This window comes from Misgurnus anguillicaudatus, chromosome 16, assembly GCF_027580225.2.
Source record: "Misgurnus anguillicaudatus chromosome 16, ASM2758022v2, whole genome shotgun sequence".
NCBI classification, from domain to species: Eukaryota; Metazoa; Chordata; class Actinopteri; order Cypriniformes; family Cobitidae; genus Misgurnus; species Misgurnus anguillicaudatus.
This window is the reverse complement of record NC_073352.2, coordinates 3,414,915-3,441,731: the sequence shown is the minus strand read 5'-3', so window position 1 is coordinate 3,441,731 and position 26,817 is coordinate 3,414,915. Positions and strand designations below refer to the sequence as shown.

Sequence of the window (26,817 nt, the reverse complement as noted above, 5' to 3'; positions counted from 1 at the left end):
GCACTTCAATTTAGTTTATTGCTGAAATGGATTTATTACAGTTTGTGATTTTCTGAGGCACTCTGCTCATCATTGCATACTCAGATATTTTTAGGTTTTACTGGCTTAGTGCATCTTTTTACATCTGGACAATACAGGCATCCATATTAAAATTCAGAGTTCTCTATGGAGTGAAAGTGTAGCAACTTAAACCTGAGAGACAGTGTTGCAGTAGTTATGCACCTTGGCACACCATGACCTCAATTTCAGTTGTTTTTTTCTTCTTTCACGTTTGAGGTCGGAGAAAACATTACTCAAGATATTGCTCTGTTATGTCTAGAAAATTTCCTTCTTGCCAGAATATAGCTACACCATCGAATTAAGAGTTTTAAAAACTTCCACATATAAATCATATTTCCTTCATTTCTAAAATTAGGCAAACATGCAAAATCAATATCAGATTGCTCCACAGTCTAGGAATTAAATTCCACACATCGTTTCACACAGATTAACATATTACAGGACACATTTCGTATTCAAGTAGCTTCCCCAGGTTTCATGAAAATAAAGCATATTGACATTTTATAAACAAGCAACATATTACAACATCAGTGTTTGTTGCCAGATCTCATCATCACTCTCGAGGCTTAGAGATGATTCACACAAGCATAACAACTCTTTGTTTTAAAGCCTCTGTGTAGATTTTCTGCACCATATCTGTGAAGACGACACAAGTGTCTCTCGGGGCTTCAGTAACAACCATCTTTCCACGATTCATCAGTGAGAGCACCTGGTTTGGTCATTCCCAATGATCTGCTGTGGGTAGAAAGTAACATAAGCTCAATTCCTAGCAGATGATCGCTACAGCAGTGTATTTTGGTGATGAATGTAAGTAAGTATTTGTGGTACCTTCTGGATGTCTGAGGAATTCTTCCTCTGGAGGAAGGTGATGCTGGTGCTGTGCCTCTCCCTGGTGTTTGCCTGGCCACCCCAGCACTCCTGCTGCCCGAGTACGCTGCTCCGTTCGAGGGACCGGGTGACTGTACTCTTCTCATACCTGATAAGGATCCTCCCTGGGCACTCGCTGGCCCTCTGGCTGGTTGTCGTGATGCTGCCATAGAGCCCACAGGACCGAGAGCTTTCATGGGTGTCCGCAGTGAGAGTGGAGACTGGCCATCGCCTCTCGGTCGTGAGGAGGATACACCTAGAAGACCCATTAATCACGTTACATAAATTACGACACATAAGATGTGTCATGAATACAAAAGGTATGTCATTTATAGTGCTTTTACCAAGAGTGCCACACTTGTCCTGAAAAGTGAAGGCAAAACATTTTGATTGCCCCCTGGTGGCTGCCTGCAGTATAGGTCATAAACCCCACCCTCTCCATGTGAACCACACTTGTTTCTGTTATGAGAGTTATTTCTTATGCTGATGCACTGTGTTTAAGTGTTTGGTTTTTTGTAACAAGTTTGGTTTAAGTTAGTTATTGGATGCTATTAAAGGGGTGTGACGACTTGATTTGTGATTGAGTCACATGGGAAAATGGGCCCTTGATATTGCGGCTCCACCTCATGATCACTACTGCACAGACTCTGGCTTCAAATGACGTCATTGGCGCTTAGCCAACATTTTTGAGCTATTTTGGCTTCTTCTTTGTAATGAATGTCTATGGAGTCTATGGCTTTCACCAAGTCAAGATTTTACAGAAATCTGCAGTAATCTGGTCATCAAGCAATAAGCTGGCATACAAACAAAGAAATCACGGACAGGGTCGCCATAACCAAGAAAGTTGGATAGTGTCTGATGACCTCACCTCCTGGTTACTTTCCCTGGCAATGTTTATTCTTGTGAAAACCCTGGACAACCAGTTACTATCAAAAACAACAGAGACTGAGAGATATGATCTCAAGTGAGCAAGAATGTCCTCAGTAAAGACCAACATAGATGAAAAATACTAGCAACCTTATTTAAACATGACAACGTTAAATGCTCTGAATGAGATTCTCTGCTTGCTTTCATTAGCCGTGCTTCAACTACCGGGCCACAAGCGACCATGGTGGTGCGCGCCAGGGCCAAACACGTTTCCATAGACAGATCCGGGGAATGTAGTAAACCTTATACTTGCTATACTGTAGGTGCATTTACAAAATATATAGACGGTTTCAGCAGTAACAACATAAACAAGCGGCTGCCGTGGTCCACGCGTAACTTCCGGTAAACTCCGCTAAGAATAAATAACAACAAAGTCCTTTAAACGTAGTTTATTTATATAACAAGCAAAAAAACAACACATAGATTACCTAGGAAACCAAAACATTTTTATTTTCGACGAGGTATTTGTTCAAGAGATCAGTTTAGCAACTAGTCAGACCATTAAAAAAACGAAACCGGAAGTAAAGTTCGGATCCCGACGCGTATCGCATCAGCGACCGTGCGTCGGATGAAACCGTCTATTGACAACTTCACAGATGTGTTGCTTTATCAGTTTTACAGAAACACGACGCTTTCAGTTTGTCATCCAGGGAGTTCATGCATTGTATGTGAGAGATGCCATAGAAGCTGATGTTAGAGGAGAAGATGAGATGAATAAAACAAAGATGATGACGAAAGAAGCTGGAAGCTGATCCACGGATGTTGAAATCAGAAGTCTTAAAGGGATAGTTCACCCAAAAATGTATATAATTGGCTTTTTTTAGTCGAACATAATTGGAGTTGAACACGCTCGTGCCATTAAAGCCCCAGCTCGCACTATCGAAGCGCAAATTATGCTCTTTCTGCTTATTTTTACGAGTTTACATCGCTCCAGTACTGCTTTTTACTAAGACATTCATCTGCATTTTCCCCATTCACAATTAAAACATAATTTTCATTAAACCCTATTTTCGAAAAAATGCTAAATAATTTTAGCAGTGGACTACACTTACCTCTAATAAAAAAACAACAACGTTTTTCAATATTTTACCATGTTCTTACCTTAACTTTGACAAATTAATACATACCTATCTTTATTCAATGCGTATCTTTGTACAGCGCGTTATGAATGTGTTAGCATTTAGCCTAGCCCCATTCATTCCTTAGGATCCAAACAGGGATGAATTTAGAAGCCACCAAACACTTTCATGTTTTCCCAATTTAAAGACTGTCACACGAGTAGTTACACGGGTAAGTATGGTGGCACAAAATAAAACGTTGCGATTTTCTAAGCCAGTGTTCTTCACTCCCAGCCCTGGAGAGCCGGTGTCCTGCAGAGTTTAACTCCAACCTTAATCAAACACACCTGAGCAAGCTAATCAATGTCTTCATGATCACTAGAAGATCACAGGTAGGTGTGTTTGATTAAGGTTGGAGCTAAACTCTGCAGGACACCGGCTCTCCAGGATTGGGAGTGAAGAACACTGTTCTAAGCGGATAAAAATGAGAATTATATTGTATGGCGGAAGAGCACTTAGTTTGCAGCACTTCCACCTCGGCGTGCAGTAACATCATCAATCTGATTACTCCCCCTCTCACTCAAACTTGCGTCAATATTACTACGCCCGTGCACGCAATGAAAAAAGATAGGTATGTTTTATAGGGCTGAAACGATTCATCGAGTTACTCGATTTACTCCATTACAAAAATTCCTTGAGGCAAAAATTCTGCCTCGAAGCCTCGTTAAATTCCTATGACGCGCACTACACGCGCCGAGATCTGATTCACACAGACCGTTGTTCAATGTTCAGGAAGCACACCATAGCGCGTGATACATTTTGAATTTAGTTGGCGCGATGGTGGAGAGTAAAGCTGTCCATAAACAGCATAGAATGTCTAAAGTTTGGGATCATTACATTACATTCAGCATCTGAACAGAAAACATCCACTGCTGGTTTCACCAAGCGTCGCTGAAACAAGGTAACGTAGCCTATTGATGTTCCCTGATATTAATTCCATACTGTATTTGTAGCGATGTCGTTATGCGGTTTGACTAGATATGATGTTTAGCTTTGATGTTTTTAAGTAGTAAACTTATTCACGTTCAATTGCAAGACAGTATAGCCTAAAAAAGAACCCCTTCACTCACACACGCATGCACGCACGCACGCACCCACCCACCCTCGTCTCTCTCACGTGGCAATGCATCACATATGCTTAAACTTTTATGTTGACACTCAACAATAATTTCAGCATGCATTCACTGTATACACTGGGACGTGAAGTTTTGACGCAATTTTTCAAACAGATGCTTCACCTAAAATGTCAGGACTAGATTACAGCATGAAACCTCGTGTGCATATTAATAAATTAAATTGCTTTTTTTTTTTAAATAAAACCCAAATGCTTGAGCATTTTACAGCCACATCATTTTCGTTAAGCATTATTTATTTTGTTTGTTTAAAAACGCACACAAAAATGATCCGATTAATCGATCGATTAAAAGCTAGATTAATCGATTACAAAAAGAATCAATAGCTGCAGCCCTAGTAAAATATTGAAAAACTGTGGCGTTTTCCTTTAAATCCGAGTTGAAATCAACAAACTGCACGTTACTGCAGTCTTGTTAAATCTGTTTAGGTGTCACGTGTCAACAGATGACAATTATGGTATGTAATCTGATTGTGCTATGTTTGTGTTTTTACCTAAACTAATTGCATGGGAATATGGGATTTTTGGCAATGATGCTTTTGATAGAGTGGGTTTGACATGTACTAGGATCCAGGGTGAAGGTGAGGCAGTGGGGTGGGGTACAAACCTGTGGGGGAGAGGGGCAGACGGGATGTGCGGTTGACTGAGCTCTGTAAGTTAGCCTCCATGCTGCGGCTGTTTCTTACGGCCTCCAGAGAGCGCAGGCTGGTGCGCGGGGTCAGGTTAGGCATGCTGTGTCTTAGTTCTTCTGAAAACCACACACACACGTCCTCTCCATTTACAAAATGCTAGGTCGCTGAATTCTTTTTACAAACTTTTCTCACAACCAGTAAACACCAATAAACTGTTCAATCAACATGCAACAAAATACGGCATGCACCTGCTGTCATCAATAAAGAGATTCTAGATTAGGGCTGTGCAAAAACATTGATACAGCTAACTATCGTGATAGTTAGATGTATCGATAGTGTATCGATATTTAGTCAATCGATACTATCGATACTATCAAATTCCTCTGTGTGCATCAAAAGACCTCCTCCGCCACTGCTGTAGTTTGTCACTGTCCAGTTGTCTGCCATTTACGGCCATTCGGCCAACGTCTTAGAAGTTAGAGGGAGTGAGAAAATGGCAGAAAATTTAAAAACAGAGTATAGCAATGTATCGCAACATATTGTATTGTATCGTGACACATCGCATCATGGCACATATATCGTGATATGTATCGTATCGGGAGGACCTTGCCAATACCCAGCCCTATTCTAGATCAGCTGCTACTCCACCCTATGATGGATAAGTGATCAGTTTTAATGTGCTTGTACCAATATCCTAAAAGAACCAGCTCTGGGCCAGCTCCAAGGCTGAGTGAATGTGTTATCATGTCTTCTTCACTCTTGGCACCTTGGCCCTGCAGGGACCTTCGGGACATGCGTGGACGTGGGGCGGCCAGGCGACTGTACTCAGCCAGCGTGTTGGGAGACAGGCAACGTGGAGAGCTGTGGGGAGAGGGGGAATAACGCTGGAGGTGCTGCGGCAGGGAACAGCATTCATCCTCCTCATCCTCCTGACTGTAGGTGTCAAACTCCTGATCGCTGTAAGTGCCTCGTCGCAGAGACTGCAGAGAGGCCGAGGAGCTGCGGCGGGAGGCTGAGGTAGAGGCGTAGTCCTGCCGTAGACCTTCACACAAACACGGATGAGTTACTCTAGTCATGTGCAAAATAGGTGTCATTTAACATTTGTCATTAAACAAATAAAGCCCGATTATAGTCGTGCGTAGGCTATACGTAGCCTGTGCGTAGCTCTGCGTAGCCTGACGTGCACCTTGCAAAAATTTTAACAGCGCGTCAGCTCTACGCGGACCGCAAGCGCTGTGATTGGTCCACCAGAACCCCTCCTGTCAGGTAAAAAAAAATTTCCGTTTGTGACGGTGAAAACAAAGATGAGCCAAGTTGAGGAGTGATTTAACTCAAACTGCATCAAAAGTCGTTGTTTATTTACTTCCATCATTGCTGGTCTTCTCAAGTTATACACAACAAGTTGCTATTTCTACTTCATTTGTGGGTTAACTTGCTAAGCTGCTGCTTTGACGTTCGCGCTGCTACTGTGGTTACACGCGTGGTTACTGCCTACCAGCGGTCTGCACGTGTGTTTGCACGTCGATGTGGACGACGACGCAGAAGTATAAATAAAAAACCCGACACGGATCCTACGCCGTCGCGGATACGCCGTAGGACCTACGCACAACTATAACAAGCCCTTAACATGTTTAATGCAATTAACCATGTGACCTGACGGTACATGAATTCAAAAAAAGGATACACCTGACATTCTTGATCTTTCAGATCTTTCAATCTGTATGCATGTGCGTATATTTAATATAATATATCTTCCTTCAGCCGAACAGAATCACAGACATAAACATTAATCCTAGCATACAGCCTGGATGTCAGCTAAGGAAAATTGTTTTTAGAATTAAGGCAAATTATGAAATTAAAAAATTAAGGTTATGATGCCATTAAGATTATACACATGTAAAAAGTATGCCTACAGAAAATCCATATTGTATGTCAGGTCAAACAATGAAATTATTATGCGCTCTCACCCCAAATACTCCATTACATTCAATGGCTAAGTAATTATTACAAATGAACAGTTAATCTCCAAAGGCATTTTGTACATTACTGAGCAGGATTATAACCACTGACACAACAATGAATCACTGTTTGCTTCTGCTGCAGTAGACGTGTTCATATACAAATACAAGCACCTTCACACACACGCAACATTCATTTGCTTCTGTGTTGTAGTATAAACAGAGTCAGGGTTGGATTTGTGTTCACTTACTTTCTTCTTGAAGACGGGCCATGATCTGAACATCAGTCAGGTCCTGAAGCTTGTAGCCCATGGAGATGGAGTCATCAGATGTGCTTAATTCACTGTCTATAGAAGATTGTGAGCTGAGAGCTGATTGGGCACCCATGTAACCTTTGAACAATAAAAAAAAAGAAAATCGATTTTAGTTGTATTCAAATACACCAAACACCAGTTAACCTGCCCTCTGCATGTATCATACATTTTAATATCGTAATAAAAATGATTCTGGGTCAGTGACGTGATGGCTACATTTTCTGTTCCGATTGTATTTTTTAGTGTAAAATGTGTTTAAATACATAAAAAAAGATACCATATATGTAGTACTTCCACCAGGTATGTACTATTATTTCTTAATTACATATTACTTAAAGGAATAGTCAATTTTCTTAAAAGAAAAATCCAGATAATTTACTCACCACCATGTCATCCAAAATGTTGATGTCTTTCTTTGTTCAGTCCAGAAGAAATTATGTTTTTGAGGAAAACATTCCAGGATTTTTCTCATTTTAGTGGACTTTAATGGACACCAACGCTTAACACTTGACTCAACACGTGGCAGTTTTTTTTTCAACGGAGTATCAAAGGACTCTAAACGATCCCAAACGAGGCATAAGGGTCTTATCTAGAAAACGATTGTTATTTTTGACAAGAAAAATAACAAATATACACTTTTAAAGCACAACTTCTCGTCATGTAGATCCGGTCATGATGCGCCAGCTGACCCCACGCAATACGTCATGACGTCAAGAGGTCACAGAGGACGAAGACGAAACTCCGCCACAGTGTTTACAAGTGTGTTGAGAAAGAGGACCGTTCCGGCGTTGTTGTATGTTGAATGATACTAATTAATGTCTTTGTGTCAGTTTATTGTTTAAAATGGTCCGCAAATGTGCGTTTTATATATGTAACACGTGACCTCCCTACGCCACTACACATTTACGTTAGGTCGCGCTGGACCGGACCTAGACGAAAAGTTGTGGTTTAAAAGAGCATATTTTTTATTTTTCTTGCCAAAATAACAATCGTTTCGCTAGATAAGACCCTTATGCCTCGTTTGGGATCATTTATAGTCCTTTGAAACTCTGTTGAAAAAAACTGTTACGTGTTAAGTGTTAAGTGTTGGTGTCCATTAAAATGAGAAAAATCCTGCAATGTTTTACTCAAAAAACATAATTTCTTCTCGACTGAACAAAGAAAGACATCGACGTTTTCTTTTAAGGAAATGGAATATTCCTTCAACTCTTTCCATGCCAACGTTTTTTTTTTTTTAATTGCCGGCCCCAGCATTTTTGATTTTCACAAAATTAACGCCTCCAAGAAAATGTTCTTCTTTAAATATATAAATGTATTACATGAAAGACGTGATTACGCATTATGTAAGGTCACGCTGGCACGTCACACGGCTTGTTTGAGACGAGAAGTTGTGGTTTAAAAGTGCATATTTGTATTTTTCTTCGCCAAAATGACGATTATTTCACTAGATAAGACCCTTATGCCTTGTTAGGGATCGTTTATTCCTTGTTCACACTGTCAGTCCATATGCGATTTTGGTGCTGCTATCCGATTGACAAAAACAGACTGTTCCAAAATTTGCGCTGGGGTTGCGTTTACGTGACAGCTAGGGCTAGGCGATATACATCGGGGGATTCCATGGCCGCGGGAAGTGGGGGTGCTGCGGGTGCTGCAGCACCCCCTGTTGGCGAGAGGGAGAATTTTTTTTTTAAGTAAAAATCTTTTGCACAATTTATATATTACTTATGAATATTTTAGGAAATTCTTTTTGACACACGTAGGTAATTACGTGTATTTTGGATTTTAATTTCATTAGGCCTACTGTCTGTGCCTACCCATCTCCGTGGCCTCATCCGAGCGCACTTTCTCCGCCTTGCATCTTTTGAGGACATGGGTACGCAGCACCATGACCCAGAAAAGACTCACACTCCTTTCGCTGATGTATTCCCACACATAAATTCTGAACTCTCTGGGGATTCGTCCCCTAGCTCACGAGAGACTTTGGACTGTATTATACAACCGGCGCAATGCGCGACGCGAGTGTCTTTTGCTTGAGTAAAGAGCGCGTTGATAAAATGCGCATACAGTATTAACGGGATGACAACCTGGGTTTGCTAATTATGCTACCCGAGACGCAGCAGCACAAAAACGCCTTTTAATATGAAAAATTAAAGGATTAAAATGTAAAAGATTATTATTGGGTCATTAGACATAAATGATGACCGATTAGAGGGCGTAAAGAGCTGCTTAATCTGTAGCTAAGTAAATAAATGTTTTGCTTTAAACAAATGCATCTATTTTTAAATGTTTTTAAAATGCTACCCCACGGATTTATTGTAATGACTCTGTACCTGTGGATATGGTGAGATGAGAACGTTTGGAAATTCTTTATATCTTGTTTGTAACAAATTTTTAGAGTACAAACCTTATATAAAGCCTAATATATTCTAAAAATGTAATTATACACCATATATTTCTTAATAAAAGTATAGGCTACAATATCAGAACTCAACCCATTATTATTTTTGTTCAATTTATTAATTATTTATAAGTTTAAAAAAGAATAGTACTATTTAGTAAAAAAAAAGAACCTTATAAAAATATACTGTATGTTACTGTGAGAATATTTTACCACTGTTAATCGACGTGTGATCCTAACTTAAAAACGAAAGTAAAATATTCGTCGGCATGGCAGGCGCGGACTATTTAAAAAACTATTATAAAGCAGTTGAATGTTGCGTTACAGTATGTTCTAGTGAGAAAAATATTCCCGAGCAGCTTTCAGCCATGATCACTTTGAGAACTTTTCTTGCAAGCAAGTGGAAAACGTATTTTGAAAAACAACACGTTATAAATATGTGCTGCGCGCTTTCCTCTCAATAACATAAACACACAACAAATATGACAGCGGGGTAAAAAAATAGAAAGAAAGCATCTCTGATCACAGTGATGTTGTTAGCTCTGTAATTCAGTACTATAAGTCACACCACGTTTATTGCTACACTTTATACAATATAGCCTATTGCTTTTAAGCAACAAATAGCCTATCATAACTTTCTATAAGCCTACTGTTTAATTGAGACATTAATTTAAGAAATGCATTAAAAGCAGAAAGACGTGTAGGCTGCGGAAATAGTGGGTTCACTTCAATCCACCCCACACCCGACGTTCTTGCTTCTTATTTATTAAATCGAGGCAATTGTTTGATTAAACATTGATTAATATTAAGATACAATTTATACAAAACGAAATTCACTTTTAAAAAAGTCTTTCTACAAAACAAACCTATGCAGGGATAGCAAAATCGCTAGCCCGACGTCCCGTGGCTATGGCGAATTCCTGTCGGGCTACAAAAATGTATCTGCGCCCTGCCCGTCGGGCGGAGGAAAAATATTGTAATGTGTTTGCATTCTCTCAGATTTAGTTAAGTAAATATATTGTATGTAATTCGGCGTCATCTTGTCAGTCATTACTATCTTCACTAACAAGTGAAACTGCCAGGAAATGAAGTGAAAGCATAATTAAACCTATTATTCCTTTCGTGTTCACATCTCATATGCGCACTCCTCGGATCCGCTCTTCACAAGTAGGCTACCCGCTTGCTCTTGTGCTCATCAAAAAGTATATTAAATGTTTCTTTATTTGTCATTTCGTTTAACCCCAGAGTCTAACATCATTAATTCCCCTTTTCTTTCTTTCTTTCTTTAGTAAGTTAACTTAAATGTGAGAACGAAAATATATTTTTAGTTATTTGCATGAAGAGAATATGATGTTAGATAGAAGCTTAATTTTAAGCATTTAGTGGCCTAATTTATTTGTAATAAACACTTTAATAGGCTATTTAAAAAAGTATTAAGTTTATTGAGTTCATTTATATTTCTAGTCACTGTGTGCAGGTTCTTTTTTTGTAGGCTATGACCTATGACAGCCCAATAACTTTTTTTACCAAAAAGGCTTAATTAATGGCACGTTGCATGACAATTTAAAGTATCAATAATGTCAAAAATGTGACGTGCAGTTTGTGTGTGTGTATGCTGTTTAAATTAGGGTTCTCACCAATACGCTTGTGATTCGTGAAGTTTTGACGAATTTTATAGACTTGTTATAGTTTCTTATTCAAAACTGACACACCCCGACTTAATCCATGCCCACCCATATGTCACGTTCTGCATCCGCCACTGCCGCATGGACATTGAAAATTAGTTAATACTATATGTTGTTATAATATAATATGTTGTAAGTTAATATATGTATGTATATCTGAAGTTGTAACGAAAGTAATTCCCCCTGGGATTATTAAAAGTATTTCTGCTTCTGATTAATAGCGCATATATTCATCTGAGAACTGATGATGTCTGTGTGTTTCAGACCCTGGCTGTGTGCACTGAAGTGTATATGACAATAAAGTAATGAAACTCAATGTATTTATTTTTAAAATGTATTTTAAATAGGCCTATAGGCTCATGGGTTTTTTGTTAAAAAAAATTCAAGCATCCCCTGTTTAAAATGACTTCCAGCGGCCCTGGGGGATTCTCATGCATGTTTCATCAGTCAAGCCGGTTCTTTGATTAGAAGTAAACCGCCATCAGCTGCGTTCAAATGGAGCGGCATGCACTACATAAAGCCGCAGTTCGCTGACAATCGGGGCAAATTCGCATTACGTATCCGAGGACGTATCGCCTGCGATAATCAATGCGAAATGGCCCAGCTTGTCAGTGAACTACGGATCTTTGTAGTAAATGCAGCTCCATCTGAAAGCAGCTGATGGCGATTTACTACTAATCAAAGAACCGGCTTTACTGATGAAACATGCATGAGAATCCCCTGATATATATCGCCTAGCCCTAGTGACAGCATGACGTAACCAAAAAGTTACACAAATGCGATCAGACAGAGCGGTTTGAAATGGATTTCCGGAAATGCGGTTTAAACTGGATTTCAAACCACCTCTGGATGTAGCCTGAAACGAATTAGAAAAAATGGATTTCATGCGGTTTTTGGCCATTCACATGTTTTAAATTAGCCTGGGTGCCAGCCCATCTTAGCCCCGCCCACAAGATTTTGTAAACGGGAAGATGGGTCTGGGGTTTCTCCGTTGAGGAGCTACTATTTTAGGACAAATGCTGGTCGAACCAATCAAATTGTCAGGGCGGGCTTTATATGATGATGGACAGATAATCAACAGTAACGTAATGAACCACGTCACCAAAGAGCGCGTGTGTTGAATGGCTGCCGCTGTAGAGTTCAGATGTGTGGATTCTGACATTGAGTCTGTTCTAAAATATATCGACAGAGCATTGATTTTAAAAGAGGAACAGAGAAACGCGAGCAGGGCATTTGTTGATGTCCTATTCGGCAAAAGTTGGTCGCAACTGAAAAGGCTAACGTTATCACGGCGATGCAACTCAGCGTGCACGACGAGATGGATATAATAGCGGTCGTTGCCAGCTTCTTTTCGGAAGCCCGGAATCGTGGTTGCTGAATAAGGTGGAGGGACATGCTATCGTCGTGGATGAAGTTCACCTAACGTACAAATGGTAAGAGATAGTCTTACTCTATGACTTAGTAAATACTTCATGTTGTGATATAAACGAAATGTTGTAAACCTAATAGGTGTTGATGTACATTCGCTAACTCAGTATAATCACAATGTTAGTGTCATAGCGAAATAACTAGCAGTTCGGTCAGGCTGCAAAGACGTAATTTCAACATACGTTACACACTCGGTTGCTCTGATTGGTCGTAGGTCTATCCAATTGAGTGCAGAGGCATTTTTCGGTTGAGACACGCCTCATAATTATAGCTCAATGGAGCGGTATCAGACTCAAATTCTGACTAAAATTGAGTATGGCAACGTCAGGCTAGTTTTAAATGTGATTCGATTTCAATCAGTTATGCCCCAAAATCAGATACGGACTGACAGTGTGAACAAGGTATTTGCGCCCTTTGAAGCTCTGTTGAAAGTGCAATTATAAACTGCATTTAAACTGTAAACTGTTGAGGTCCAATAAAGTCAATTAAAATAAGTAAATTATTGATATTTTTTATGAAAGTGGAATACACAGGTTATATATAAAAACTTACTTTCAGCAATGGTGAGATCTTGCCAGATCCTTACGCTATACATGACGATCTGTGGATTGTCAAAAAATGGCCAGCAATTGAATGGCCTGATGTATATAACTAAGTCAGATGTATACTAGAGAAAGGATTAGAGCGTACAAATCCCTTGATGCATACAACTACGTGCTATGTGGTCATGTGCCCTTCTTATGTCTTGAAGCCATAACCTCTGCCGTTTTTTTTTTTGCCAAAAGCATGCTTTTCCCCTAGGTATGTTAAACATCAGCACCGGCTCCACGCAACAACTCCTTGGCATTTTGACTTACAGACACGGCTACTAGCCTACAACACAAGACACGTGTCTTTATTCTGCCTCTCGGTTGCGTGAAAAATTAGGATGTGTATCATTATGGATTTGTGCATTCTGTCTTAACTGGCCTGGGAGGGTTACGCCCCCTGCAGCCACAGCTGGAAAAAATCCTTGAGGAAACATTGATGAACTATAGCTAAGGTGCAGCTCAAGGATTAATGCGGTCACTTTTGCCCCACAGAAATTATGATCATTGATGAGTCCAACCCCAAATTATTCTGTAAAGGAAATCTTGTAAGTAAGAGTTCAAGACCCAGTATGAGATTTAATAAAATGTACTGTGATCAGGAGGTTTATTAAACAGCAGAACTCATGCAAAACATTTATTAATGACCCATCTGATTTGTTAAAAACACAAACACACTTCTGAAACAGTGAGCGCTGAGTTAGACAGAAATATTTGCAGAGACACCTCATGCATGACACCTGATCTTATTCAGCAGCACTGTTAAGCACACACAGCTGTGGCCACACCTGAGCATGTTTGGGTGTGTGTGCGTGCTGTGGGAAGGTTGAAGGCTTGTAAACAGACATGTATAGGGTTAATGTCATACCTGAGCTGCCAGAGGTTAGTAGTGTTTTGTTAGTTGATTTGAGGTACCCAGCAGAAGTAGCAGCTGAGACGCCAGCATCAGGAGTTTGAGATGGGCTGCTGTACACGTTCTTCCATCGCGAGGCTATGGGTGCACAAAGAAAAATCATTTAGAAACCATAAACCAATTATGTCATGTCTCAATACGAATATATCAATGCATACATATTAATATATCAAAATATGGTTTAAATAAGTTTATTAATGCTGTATCGAGTATTTCAGATAAACCCACTGCTCTCTAATGAACTGTGACTGGTCACTTTCATGTCAACCTGATTTGTATTCTGTCAATAAGTTGATGATTCTTGGTGGTTCTTGGCCTGTATACACTGTAAACTCCACCAGATACTGAACTCTAGTTATATTTAATTATTAGTTGGTTCTAATGTCACCTGATTAAATACTGTGATAATGACATGACTTAAGGACCATTCACACTTCAATGATAACCATAACATTACCTAACAAGAACTACCTTAGCATCCACACCACCAGACGATAACAATAACTTCGTTAATTCGTTTGGACGCCGCAGTACTCATGCAGCTCATTTACTTTTAATGGCATAAACTAATGTAGATTTCTTTGAACCTCCTAAGACCCGAGTTTTGTTTTATCTTTATTTCAGATTTCTTCCAACTATTTTGGGGTTATGAATATAATAACCAAATAATGTGTAATTGTCCATGTTTGTGTAAAACAGGTTCAGGTTACACACAATTAAGTATTATGGTGCAAACAACAAAAACATCTGATCTCCACGTATGTAGACATCCAGGTCTAAGGAGGTTAATAAAAACTTTTGCAATTGTCAATGAACATTCTTTTCTTGTTGCATTTACAGCGGCTATAACAAGCCGATGTCCTCAGCACACTGCGTTTCACGTATCTCTAAACAGTGGGTCTCATTCAGTAATACTTGCATATGTTTTTTGTTTTTATATGTACATTTGAACTTCTCAAAAAATTTTCCACCGATTTTACAACACTTACATACGCACATGAATTTGTTCCTAGACTCGTTTTTTGAATTTGCATAATATACGCTGAAAACCAGCTCCATATAAGGGCTTTCCGTAGCACAGAAAATATCATCGAAACAAAAGAAACAAAATTTTCAACAAAATTGCCTCGATTACCCTTAGAAGACCTTTAGTACACGATGTAACTACAGTAGAATCAAGTTTTAAATAGGAAAAATATTAAAACTCTTTGGTTATTTTTTAGCACGATGCTAATGGATTGTGCTAAGCTATGCTACAAGTGCTAGCGCCAGACCTGGAGATCAGCTGAATGGATTCCAAAACGGTAAAAATCAAATGTTTAACTCTAGGGGACCTGGAAAATGAGCATATTTACAAAAAAATTGGAGTGTCCCTTTAAAGCTATTTGAAAGAGTAACATCTTTTAAAATATGTAACTATTGGAGGATTGTAACTTAATCAGCGCTGTAGAAAAACAATGACATGAAATGACTAAAAAACAACTTGCATGACTGCATTCAACTTGAACAGATAAAAAAGTGCAACTGCTCTGTTATCATTCTGATAATAGCTTTAAAAAAGGACCCGAAATTCTGTGCAGGGACTCAAGAAAGTTGGCAGCTAGTATTTTACTTCTAAAATACATGAATAGTTTAAGTCACTGTTAACATGAACCATAATACAATTTTTTAAAAGTCGTCATACTTTGGTCTAGTCGGTTGATTAGAGTCCGACAGGCGACTTCAGTCTCTGGACTGGGGTGATCGAGAACCTTCCTGCACCATTTCAGCGGGGACTCAGGTCCCTGTTCTGCTACCTGCTTCTTCGGTGACACATACAACCTACAGAGAGACAAGACACATTTAACACCTGTATTTACACAACATATCAGTAATGCAATATCTTAAAGGAATATTCCAATTTCTTAAAAGAAAAATCCAGATAATTTACTCACCACCATGTCATCCAAAATGTTGATGTCTTTCTTTGTTCAGTTGAGAAGAAATGTTGTTTTTTGAGGAAAACATTGCAGGATTTTTCTCATTTTAATGGACACCAACACTTACCACTTAACTCAACACATAACAGTTTTTTTAAACTGAGTTTGGAAGGTCTATAAACGGTCCCAAACGGGGCATGATGGTCTTGTCTGGCGAAACGATTGTCATTTTTGACAGGAAAAATAACAAATATACACTTTTGAAGCACAACTTCTCGTCTAGATCCGGTCCAGCGCGACCTAACGTAAATGCGTAGTGACGTAGGGAGGTCACGTGTTACATATATAAAACGCACATTTGCGGACCATTTTAAACAATAAACTGCCACAAAGACATTAATTAGTATCAGTTGACATACAACAATGTAGGAACGGTCCTCTTTCAACACACTTGTAAACACTGGGGCGGAGTTTCGCGTTCGTCTTCTGTGACCTCTTGATGTGATGACGTATTGGGTGGGGTCACGCTGGTGCATCACGACCGGATCTAGACGAGAAATTGTGCTTTAAAAGTGTATATTTGTTATTTTTATTGTCAAAAATGACAATCGTTTTGCTAGATAAGACCCTTATGCCTCGTTTGGGATCGTTTATAGTCATTTAAAACTCCGTTGAAAAAAAACGTTAAGTGTTGAGTTAAGTATTAAATGTTGGGCTCTATTAAAGTCCATTAAAATGAGAAAAATCCTGGAATGTTTTCCTCCAAAAACATAATTTCTTCTCGACTGAACAAAAAAAAGACATCAACATTTTGGATGACATGATGGTGAGTAAATTATCTGGATTTTTCTTTTAAGAAAATGGACTATTCCTTTAAGTGTATGGTTCCTCAACTCTATACATAAAAATAATGATGGACTCAGTCTTTAAATTTAAGTCTTATGTGTTAACCTTTCATGTGAGAAATGGTCATCATCTTCTCCATCAGGATGCTACACTAGCACTTTTTTTGTTTTTCTGCATGATTGTTACTCTAAAGTCAACACACAGAAAAATCAAACAGTATTTTATGTGGGACAGACAGCAATCACTGAAACAGATCCCTGAAGTACAGCATTTGTTTAGCATCCTTTTAAAGACTTCAAAAGCATCCTTGTCAATAAACGCTGCTCTGCACAGAGAATATAACATTATAAAAGTGATACTTGTCAAAACTTATGTTTATTTACAGTAAAGCTGCTTTGCAACAATGCAAAATAATGAAAAGCACTATAGAAAAATTAATATGGCTGTGATCCTGTTTAAAATCCTGTCTTCAAAGTCTGTGCTGTTGACTCATTTGAATGGTTTGTCAACAGTCCAACCTTCTGTCAACATAAATTCTCCTTTACATCTAAGAGTGTGCCAAATTGCAAAAATAATAACCGTTTCCAAACTAGGGATGTGCGCTGCCACTCATTTAGCAGCTGTTTACTAGTAAGCCAACTAGTCTAAAAAGATAACAGTCCATAAAACCTGCATGTTTAACATGTTTCATGTATAAATACAATTCATTAATTTAATAATAAACAGCCATCCCATCATTACTCCTGTTAAATAAATGTTATAATTGCACTTGTGTTATGACTGTTTAACATGTTCTGATGTGCCAGCACCAAACTTAATGTGATAATTTTCCGCCTTGGTATTATCTATGCAGACTCAATGAAGCCTTCCCTCTCCACATAACTGACAACAGCAAGAAAACATGCTACCAATAAGATAATAAAAAAATATAAATGTTCATCAATGCAACACTGTCATGAGATGGCTTGTTTGATTTCCGCAATGTGGAAAATGAGGACGCAATCGCGGAATCCAGGCAGTAAAACAAATAGTTATAGTTATGTATTAGGGTTGTGCCGATAGACAGTACTATCAACCATAGTCAGACATATGGCCGATAACAGGCCTTAATGATGATAGTTGGCATGTTTGCCCATTGTAGTTTTAAATTATTATTATTATTATTATTCCATCATAGTTTCACATTAACATGCGCATTGTGTACTTTTCCTCACATGGGACGGCTTGTGGGCTTCGCTTTGTGCAACAGAGCTTGTAACGTGCATGGCTCTGACATTTCCTTGCACTAGAGAGGTTGTTAGGCGCACAGAGGTTTAAAACTAGCCAATTTGTTGTTCCCGCTCCCTGGTACGCAGGAAATTTCAGAGCACCTGGGCTTTAATTACACGCTTGGATTAATGCCATCAGTTTTAAGAAGATGGTCATGATGGTGTTTTTGTTCACCAAACAAGTAAAAAATTAACTCTCTCACTATAGCCCTTTTCACACAGCCTCTACAGAAAATACAAGGACAATACATCCGGGATTTGTCTGGGATCGTTTGATTTTTGGTTCATTCACACTGCCAATGATTTTCCGGAATCTGTGTGTGCGTTAACAGTAGTGATAAACCAATATATCGGCCGGCCGATATATCGGTCCGATTTTTGCGAGCTTTATGTGTATCGGCTGATATGTGGCTGCTGCCGATAGTTTTTTCCGGGATTATTTACAGACAGAGTGCTGGAAGCTGCAAGCAATTGCAGGTCATGTGATGAAAAACAACCAACCTTTCCATGACAACATCGAAAGCTCGGCCTAACAGCTGATCATAGCTGGACAAAGCGGGTTTTTATTTATCATCTCTATATATTTGTAGTAGTAAAGTGCTAGAAATCATTATCCTTTGCTGATAGTTCCTCGTCATTGTGGAGAGCGCAGTTCGTGGTTCCATAGGACCTTCACCTGTTTTTACTATTTGTTAAATATTTTTTTTTTTTTTAAGTTCAATAAATGTTACTTTTTTAAATTGAGACTTGTAACATTTGGCATCATCATTGTGTAATTTTTATGATGTAAATTGAGTGAGCAAAAGCAGTATCGGCTCAAGAAAATCGGCAGCCTGTATCGGTCGCCGGCTAAGGCTGATGAAACAAAAATCGGTATCGGCAAAAAAAAAAATCTATATCGGTCGATCCATAGATCACAGTTAAGTTGACTAGTTTTGCACATCCCTATTCCATACACCTCTCCCTAACCTTTCAAACACAACCCCAAATTTATACCATTGGTTGATGTGTTGTGTCAGGCTGCTCCAGTTACAAGGTGCTAAATGTAAAAAAACAACAACAACAACAACGTATTAATTGCTTATTATTGCCAACAATTGATTTTGAACTGAGAAATTATAGTATCGGAACAACACTAGTATAAATCATAGCTGTATGTTCAAAATCAACAGAGTATTTCGAGGTTTTTTGCACTGATAAGAAAAAATTGTGGCGTACCGCCCGCCCATGATGATGTTGACCCCTGGGTGTAATTTTATCTCTCAATGTGATGTCAGTGAATCACATTCAGTTTCGGTATTGGCCGATGTTCGCTCATGTCACTATAGAGCGTGATAGTTACAGGTTGCAGTTCACTTACTGTCCACCGGTGTCACTGAAACCAAGGGTTTCTGAATTCTACATAGTGAGGAACCGTGTGTTGACTACTATAAAAAATTAAGTAATTATTATTTATAAAAATAATGAAAATAAAAATAATATCAACTAGCATGCAGACTCAACCTACAAATGGCTTAGTGTATATATATATATATCACCTTTAAATAATGGATTTTATTAAAATCTCAAATTCTGATTTAGTCACAAATCAGATCGCAACAATCCTCTTTTCTGCCATCCTAACTAGAATGTGCTGTATCACATGAAGCACAAATCCACCGAAAGCTGCTTAGCACCCCACAGAAGACACGACCCCAACACTTCTGGTAAACTTTACTACCCTCATCATACACCACACATGATCAGTGTAATAACAGCCCAACATCAACCCAATGCTAGATTTATTGGTGTATTATGCTGAAAATTAAAACTGCAGCCCTCTGTTTTGTAAATTTTGTATTTTTCAATTGAATCCGAGTAAGAAAATGTCCACTGTAAAGAAGTAAATGTTAAGCAAAAATCCTCTGAAGTCATTGAAATCCTCACATTTGTTTGATGCTCTGTGTGTAAATACGAAAGAGTCCTGTAGCCTCCTGTCTCTTTCAATCAGTGTTACATTCACTGATGCACACACAAACCACTATTACACATTCAGAGCAACAAAACATCTCAATAACTTCACTTTAATGCCTTTCTGAACGTCATCACTTAGTTTTCAAAGAAGCTTTATAAGCAGGGCATTAAGTTCATCTTACAATATGCCAGTAGTAACACTTCTTTCAGATCTAATGTTATTATTATTGCAGTAAGTTACCTCCACTACAGTAGCCTAAAATAAACTTATTTGGTTATAGGTCATTATATTAAACAACAAAGCCTTTGCAAATGAAATGGCAAAGTTGTTTCAGAGGAAGATCAAGCTATTCTGTTTTGACATGGACATCCACAGAACAATTAAATAATACAACAGATCGAAAGTCAAAAACACATTATATAATGGACAACGTGTGCTATAAAAGTCAACAGACTCCATTTTTAGTTTCTGTATTTTGGCAGTACTTTATAGCCTAATATACATGGGTAAAGCTGTAACATGTATGTATGTATGAAGATGTTTAAACCCACCAACAATCTTCATCCTCCACCTCAGCACACATCTCTAAATCCAGGACATCCAATTCATCCAGGGCAGTCTGGTCCATAGCCGCATTACTTTCTCCTGGCGTCTCTGAATCACAGCTATCCGGAAACGGACTCGCAGCAAACTGTCCCGGTGTTTGGTTGGACCCAGAAGCACAGGGGAGACTCAAGAACCCATCTCGCTCATCATTATCCTCTGATCTGGTGGTTTCAGGCAATGGAGACATCTCCCCACTGCCATCACTGCCTGCCGGAGGCGACAGCTCAAAGTTCCCAGAGTCCTCGGCTCGGGGAAAAGAGTCCGTGACCTCCGTCTGGAGGTGGTTGATGTTATTTCCCGCCGTGAGATTGCTGTTGCCGGTGCTGCTAAGCACCAGTTTGTTGCCTCTGTTTCGCAGGGCTTGATTCTGAACCTCCAGGCGTCGCACCAGCTCCTGTAGTTTACGGACCTCCTCTAACTCCACCCCGGTCAGGTTCTGATCAAATCCAGGCTCAGAGCTTGACATCACCTCATCTGTACCATTATCTGCTGGATGAATCACACTTCCACCATCGGGAACAACCATTCTCCGACACTGTGGATGTTCAAACAGAGGGATTAATATTAATTGCAAAATACACATTGGGAAAAATCACTGGAAAATAGATCAGGCCTACAACAACATAGCTTACTGCATTTCTCAAAACCAGTTTGATAGGTTTATAATTTATTTCAATCCTCTTCTGTCTTGACAATATGTTGTTTCACCGTGTGTGCTCCTTTTTTAATTTATTCATCATTTTGTTTCATACACTTAATTCACGTGTTTGCAGTCTGAAACAATAACATAAATACCATAAAAAAAACTTTGGTTTGGTTTAATTTCTGTTTCATGCTAATACCTTTCATACAACTTTAACTATTTGTTTTATTATCTGCTGTCGTCTTCTTGTCAATTAATGTTATTGTAGTGATGCTCAGGAAGTTCAAGCTTAGTTAGTTTTGATCGGGTTGTTTAAAGTTGTTTGAAGGTCAAACGTGCTGTTAAGAGTACAAGTCTGATATAAATGAAATGGATAAATAAAATGTCCCTAACAATAACAACGGCACACGAGTTAGCCAAACAAATCCGCAAACAAGTGATCTTTATCTAACTAACAGTTAGCTATAACGCGCCAAATGAATAAACTTTCAAAACGACCTATTTTCCCTGTACATATTATTAGCAATGAACGTGAGATTGCTGTATTTGATACAACAATAATGATCCAGTATCGATTACATTAACATTAGGCTAACACCTGTATGTTTCTTTGTAGTAGTAGCATGCATGTAAACCCGACCTGCTGCTTTCGTTGAGCTTGTAACTGTGATGTTTTAATCAACATACCTCTCTTTCCGCCACAGATCATCCAAACAACAGATTTCAAATAAAAATAGATTAAATAAAATAAATAGTTTAGTAAATGGAGGCTGCTCTACTCCATTCACTCTGCCGTAGAGCTAGTTAGCTCGTCGTTTGCCTTGCCTTCGACCTGTTGATTGACAGCGATTGAACCAATCAGATAAGAAGTCCCGCCCATTGCAGTAAGGAAGAACCACAATTGAAGATTAAGCGCCGCCTGCTGGCTGTTGGTTGTACGTCAGCATTCAGTTCAATGACTCTGACCAGAAGATGGCAGCACACACACACACAACTTGACCAGCTTATAGTTGCATTACTAGATGTAAACCAGAACAACATACGACTTTACTGAACACTGCGTTAAATAAGGTAAGGTAAACTTTATAACTACTACTTAAAAAAAAGTAGTTGACTGTATGCAATAGTATGTGAAATAGTAAACATATCAATAAACATTTTAAAGTGTAGTAAAGCACATTCTTGTCGGCTGTGATTATGGGCATAACAATGGCTGTTTTCCATTGTTATTCTTATTCTATGTTAAAACGTTATAAAATGTCAAGCACACTGCCATATTACCCCACACAGTGTGCTCTCATTGCATAGCCTACTAGAAATGTTGTAGGCGTGGCTGTTGCACAATTCATAAGGCCTGGGACAAATTCCCCTTTAATCCATGCCAAAGGCTGTACGCCACACAATACAGTTTAACAAAATAGTAAGAAAATATTATATTATGCCATTCTGCACACTATTAGTTTTAGTTTATCAATATTACATATTGAAATTTATTTTAACTGAAATACTTTTTAACTTTTACTGAAGACGTTTGAAGTGTGTTACCACTTAAATCAAAAAGCAAGGCCTGCTGCAGGATATCCACTATAAAATTAGAAATAATGTCCAAGCCGCACCCTTAACAGCTTCCTAATTACACTTCTGGCTATTCATTACACACACAGAGAGAGAAAGAGCCAGAAAGAGAGAGAGAGAGAGAGAGAGAGAGAGAGAGAGAGAGAGAGAGAGAGAGAGAGAGAGAGATTTTAATGCATCATTTACAACCATACAAGCATTTGTGCTGCATGTTATCACTGTGCATAAAGAACATGACACATTATATGTTTAATTCTAAATTGTTAAAAAAATAAAGCTAATGTTTAAATAAAAGAGTAATGCTTTGTTTTTGTTAACTAATCGTAGAACACAGTTCTTATTTAGTTCTGATAAATGTTCCAGCAAACATTAGCAGATGTCATGTGGTATGATTTTGCAATCATTTTCACTCTTCTGTGCCATTATAGCAGTTTTTTATATTTTGAATTTTTATTATGTCTACTTTGTATTAATGTATAATAATGTAATTATAATAAAACAATATGATAAAATACTAATGTCATAATATAGGCCTACAGTGTTTGTGGAAAATCACAGATGTCGATGAGCAGTAAATGGGCGGCCACTAACATGTGGTGGCAAGCTTGTAAAATCTGGAGGTTTCCAAACTAAAAAAAAGAAAAACATTAAATAAACAACGATATAACATATAAAAATGAGAAAAATTAAAATGGTGAATGAAGCGTGACGGTTATCAAAGTTAAAAATAAATAAAACTAAAAAGATTTTAAAAAGTTTAGCAATAGTGTAGTATTACATGAGCAAGTATGCCATCAAACAAGTTTCTCTTAGAAGTTGTACACAAAATGTGAGTGATTAGAGGTGTGTGTTTGTTTGTGTGTCTGTCTGTATGCATGCATGTGTGTGTGTGTGTGTGTGTGTGTGTGTGTGTGTGTGTGTGTGTGTGTGTGTGTGTGTGTGTGTGTGTGTGTGTGTGTGTGTGTGTGGTGACATCATACGTAGCCGATAAAAAGTGAACTTTGTGTGCATGGGTGTGTCGGAGTGCCTACTATACTAACAGTCTAAAACAACTTGATAGTGTCAGGATTAAAATCTGGTTCATGTCTTAAAGTCATGGAAGAGTTCTTGCGCTGCAGTTTTTCAAAATTCATATATCTTATTTTTGTAATGCATGTTATTAGTTGTGGTTGGTAATGCAAGTATCAGTATTGTTCAGTATTGATTAAAGTGATAACACAAACCCACAGTAACTCGTCTCTCACAATGTAGACCTTAAATGAATCAAATGTACTTTAACTTTCGTAGTGACCAAACCTTTGCCTTGCGCAACATAATAAAGGTGAAAACGTCCCATAGACTTAGATTGAAGGACCATAACAAATGTATACCATCTTACATTGCATGCTATATATTTGTGATGTTCTGTATGTGTATTTGACTTTGTCTTAAATGTTAATGTGAAGTAAAGTATGAAACCGATTTGATTACAGTAACAAAATATTGTATCTCATATATACAGTATGTTGTCGTATAAAGAGCCTTACGCAAATACACACATAAACATCTGCCCACAGGTTGTATTTTCTTCTTAATACCTGATAGCTATATCTGATCAGTCTACACCAGCACACAAGTATGCACCCTTGACATGACCATGCATGTCCAAATGCAATAAAACACATTCTTGTTTAGAACCTAAATTCTTGTGGTAAATAGTCGTATAGTTATTTTTCACTTTCAGTGCGCTCCTTATCTCTGTGAATTAATAATATGCATTCATACAGCACATGTCTGTGGAATCAATATGTTGTTCATACTGCTGACGTATGGAATGTGCATCAATGCGGTTTGTTATCTTTCTTCTGCGTGCATAAACATGTTGCTATCTATACAGATAAAACAAAACACTACAGGTATTCAGCCTTTTTTGTTACATATACATTTTGCATATATTTATTTTTCAAACTTCAAATATACTAGTTAAAATAATACAGTTATCATGTGTCAGTGTACTCCACCACACCTTTTGGCACGTCTTTACACAACTGTAAGTGAGGATGAAATGTAAGTTTGGGAGTAAAGGTGTGGTACAGACTCAGATAAGGGTAGTTAATCGACATACTTTTGTGAAGTTAACATGTTCTGTGTTGTGACTGGATATATAATATTTAAAACTATTTTAAACAGCATTGAGCTAATTGTTTATAATCCCTTAAAGGACCTAACATGAACACCCTTATATATAATCATAGAAATGTATACAATTTTTGATTAATTGATTAAAAAGAATACATTTATATAGAAACGCTGTAAACATTAAACAACAGCTATTTAAAACCACATGATTTATGTCATTCCATTCATGTAAACTCTTGCTGGAGCATCACAGAGACATTTTTCTGTTTTCGTTGTGGTTCATCTGGCAGGTAAACTTTTCTTCTGAAAGCTCAGAGTTTGTGCATATAAAGAAATAGTTTCATTAACATTGCTATAGCACTGACCTATATCATGCTTTTATATTTTGAAGAGAATTTGGTTTTTTAAAGTACAAACAAATAATAGTAAAAGAAATTACAATGAAAAAATACTTTACTTCAGTTCACCTAACATGACCTCTTAAGCTACATGCTTAAGATATACTTATATTACTTTACATTTAAGCATTTAGTAGCCACTTTTGTAGTGCATTCAATATTTTATAAATTTGCACGTGTCTTGGGAAATGATCCTATGGCCAGATACTCTAGCTGAAGATGAATTCATTGTGTGTTTGTTTATGTGTTCATTCTTAACACCATTCCAGCATCTACGGCTATATTCATGGCAGGAACAGGTTAAACCATGCAAAAGTTGATCCACACACAGGTTTGAGCAATTTGGCATCTCCAATTTAACTAATCTGCATGTTTTTGGCCTCTGGGAGGAAACCAGAGTAACCGCAGTAAACCCACACTGACACAAGGAGAACATGCAAAATCCACCTAGCCGGGGCTCAAATCAGGGACCTTTTTACTGCAAGACAACCGTGCTACTCACTGAACCACATATATATTTAGTATAGATGTTGTTTGTGATTTTAAAATACATACACATAATTTGCATAAGTACGCTACATGTGCAAGAAAATACTACACAATAACTTATATCACTGTAAAAAAAATTGCTGTAATTTTGCAGCTGGTTGCCAGTAACTTACTGTAGAAGATAAAGTCTAAAAATGTTTCATATTCATTTAACTTTGAACAAAATGTTGCCAGTAAATAACATAAATGTAAAATCTTCGGTAAGTTACTGGCAGCTAGTTGCCAGTAACACCCAGTAATACTGTAATTTCTACAGAATTTTTTTACAGTGATATATATATATGGTGATGTCAGTGAGTGTGGTACCTGTAACGCTACAGTAACGCCCTTTTTTCTGTTAATGTATACAGTGCTCTGGGTGGTTGCCAGAACAATGCAATGTGGTTGCATAAGTCCAATCGCCAAAAAAATTATAGCACACCCTTAAACAGCCGAGGAATCATTTTTGTCCATGGCAGAAAACACTGTGCGGGTTACATGCCAACGTTTAACAGGGTTTGGTTTGTTCAAGTCACTAACCATAATCAATAGGAATGAGGTTTGCCTTTGCAAACAAGCAACTCTCTATGGAAAGGTTTAATGAAGTAGAAAAGGTCAGCATTATAAAGACTGCACTCCATGAAAAATATAAAACAAAGACTTTATATATCTGATCATTACAGAATTGAGACATGGTGCAATCTGCCTGAAATGTATAAACATTACAGTAAGGAATTCTTTGGGAATGCTTCTCTTTGGCAGAGACTAAAACAGTCCAAAAACCACAGCAAGAGGAATAATGTGCTGCAATTCACACACATTACACATTGTACAACACTGAAATGTGATTGGAAGTTACTGTGCAACATAAGCCCATGAATATATGCTTTTATCCTCATTTGCAAGCTGCTTTGAATAAAGTGTCTGCTAAACAAATAAATGC

The 26,817-nt window shown here is 38.1% G+C and overlaps 1 protein-coding gene across 2 annotated transcripts; it reads right to left on the bottom strand.

Moving 5' to 3' along the window:
* LOC129422465 (SLAIN motif-containing protein-like) lies at nucleotides 1-22,114 on the bottom strand. Of its 2 annotated transcripts, none has more exons than XM_073854016.1 (9): nucleotides 21,943-22,114; nucleotides 20,558-21,147; nucleotides 15,704-15,840; nucleotides 13,975-14,097; nucleotides 6,946-7,086; nucleotides 5,490-5,778; nucleotides 4,712-4,854; nucleotides 889-1,183; nucleotides 1-792 (listed from the first exon to the last, which is right to left on the bottom strand). In XM_073854016.1, the coding sequence occupies exons 2-9, from the start codon at nucleotides 21,136-21,138 to the stop codon at nucleotides 729-731; spliced, it is 1,773 nt and encodes a 590-aa protein (XP_073710117.1). In that variant the 5' UTR covers nucleotides 21,139-21,147; nucleotides 21,943-22,114; the 3' UTR covers nucleotides 1-728. The 2 variants fall into 2 exon arrangements, with proteins under 2 accessions (XP_073710117.1, XP_073710116.1); XM_073854015.1 differs by having other exon boundaries at nucleotides 1-795; nucleotides 21,943-22,112.
* Nucleotides 22,115-26,817: the final 4,703 nt, after the last annotated feature.